The sequence below is a fragment of the Bactrocera tryoni genome, unplaced genomic scaffold (genome assembly GCF_016617805.1).
Source record: "Bactrocera tryoni isolate S06 unplaced genomic scaffold, CSIRO_BtryS06_freeze2 contig_4545, whole genome shotgun sequence".
Taxonomy (NCBI): domain Eukaryota; kingdom Metazoa; phylum Arthropoda; class Insecta; order Diptera; family Tephritidae; genus Bactrocera; species Bactrocera tryoni.
In genome coordinates, this window is record NW_024392452.1 from 1 (window position 1) to 2222 (window position 2222).

Genomic DNA, 2222 nt, shown 5'->3' on the forward strand with positions numbered 1-2222 from the left:
ACATAAATGTATGTAGATGTATAAGATTACTCTGCTTTTGTTTCGTTGCATACACTAATATTTTGACTTGCTGACACCTCCGGTCTTATACTTTCGTTATATTTTTATTCCCAGCATGCTCAATGTCATTCAAAATATCATCTCGCTGCCGATGTTTTTACAGTTCACCGTTACTGCTATCAACATAAATATGCCTACCTTTGGCCGCATTACTATTCTATGGGGATGCACCGTTCTATCGCTTGTACTTTGTGGTATATTTACTCGCGGTGCGTTGGAAATCTTTCCCATCTGTTACTGTGGCACGGCATTTAAACTACTTTTTGACAAGCTGCACGTTGCGATGTTCTGCAGCAACTGGGTGGTCCAGACACAAAAATTTCGAAAGCACATGATACTCTTCTGTGAGCGTTCGTTGAAGAGTCACACAGTCATGACCAGTGGTATTGTACGCATTCTTCTGGATACTTTCGTCTCGACCTGTAAGACAGCTTACTCCCTGTTGGCTGTCATAATGAAGATGAATGAATAAACCAAAAAGTAGAAGTAGAAATGAACTACGTTTTTATATTTGACATATTTGTATTTCATTGGCACTTTTGCAATTTTTGGGAGTACTTTCTAAACACCTCCTTAATCTAACATAGCAAAATGATCCTGCTTCGTTGCGTATTCTATTAACTTTTATAGCACCGTTGCAGCATCTATGATCCACGCACGACTGGCGTAATTTTTACATTGCAAATATACATATATCCAAACATTTTTGAATCTGTTACATAAACAAACTGTTACAGATAATATACGACTTTAAAACTTCCGACTGGTTTTTTACTTTATCACGAAAATTAACGTTCTTTAAAGATCGCTTCGCTCAACATAGGGTCAACAAAATCGGTATACAGGTATTGAGCGTACTATTTACAACACTAGTATCCATCTTGAGAACCAGCATTCATTATTGGATAATACTCGACCGAATAGATCACATCCAGCACGAAGTATAGAAAATATAGCAGCTGTAGCTAAGAGTGTACACGAAGACCGTGGTGAGTCGATTCGGCGCCGTTCGCAGAAACTCGGACTGTCATTTGGATCGACTTCATAATTTTACGTAAAAATCATAAATGTAGAGTGTGCAAAATACACTTTGTGCAAGAACTGAATGCGCTCGTCATTCCGAAGCGGCATCCTTTCACTCCATGGGCTCCATTTCCCATGCATCGCTTCGATCAATGGATTTATTGAGAGAATACTTCGGTGAGCAGATGATTTCACGTTCTCAGCCGGTCGATTGGTCACACCGTTACAATTTTTCTTATGGGGATATGTAAACTTTAAAGTCTATGCCGACAATTCCGTTTTGATTCAGAAGCAAAACATCGCGCCTGTCATTCGTCAGTTATCAGTCGAAATGGTGGAACAAGTCGTCGGACATTGGACTCAACGGACGGACCATCTAAGACGTAGTCGCACCCAACATTTGAAAGAAAGAATCTTCAAAAAGTAAATGCCAAAAAATGTTATTCCGAATGATAATAAGCATTTCCATTAAATTTGAATTTATTTGTTCTATTTTTAAAAAAAGTAGTAAGCATCGAAATGGATCACCCTTTATAAGCAGGCTATTCGGTTGGCTATTGACATATTCGAAGGCTTCCGGTACATTTAACAATTAGCTTAAATTAAGTTTTATGACTGATCCTCACGGTATGGAACATAGTGTGATAGCTATCATTTCTTTCTTTATGAAGTCCGAAAGCATCCAATATATAACTTTTATGTTAAATTTAAGACTGCTGAATCATTTCTATTGAAAACACGCTAATGGGGTTCTATGGAAGTAGGAAGTATATTGGGTACTACTTATGAAAAGGGCTGTCTCTTCGAGGGCCTTTTGTGAATTTAAATGAAATTTATGTTGTTTGTGCAGTGATTATCGTATCCCCGCATGGGTTGCCATCGAAGTCGTCTAACTAAACGGAAACGTACTTTTCCAGGTGGGTTAGGACCATACTGAGAAGGTGTTCAAATGAAGGAGATTCATTGGGCAAGCAAACAGGTGGTTTGACTTATACAGGACACATTGCCCTCAGGACATAAATTTGCTATGTCGAGGTCAATTATGGATAAGATTAACCTGCTACAATATAGAGTATGATGTTGCGCAAGGGTCACTATAGGTTCTTGAGCAACTCGAACGCTTAGTCTGCTGAAATTGA

At 38.6% G+C, this 2222-nt stretch overlaps 1 protein-coding gene across 1 annotated transcript; it reads left to right on the forward strand.

Annotated features, from left to right (window-relative positions):
* The first annotated feature begins 115 nt into the window (after positions 1 to 115).
* LOC120779311 (odorant receptor 59a-like) lies at positions 116 to 532 on the forward strand. Its single transcript, XM_040111520.1, has one exon. The coding sequence runs from the start codon at positions 116 to 118 to the stop codon at positions 530 to 532; it is 417 nt and encodes a 138-aa protein (XP_039967454.1).
* Positions 533 to 2222: the final 1690 nt, after the last annotated feature.

Bases quoted from the DNA above. Each gene is read 5' to 3' on its own strand.
- LOC120779311 (XM_040111520.1), top strand. From the start codon at position 116: ATGCTCAATGTCATTCAAAATATCATCTCGCTGCCGATGTTTTTACAG.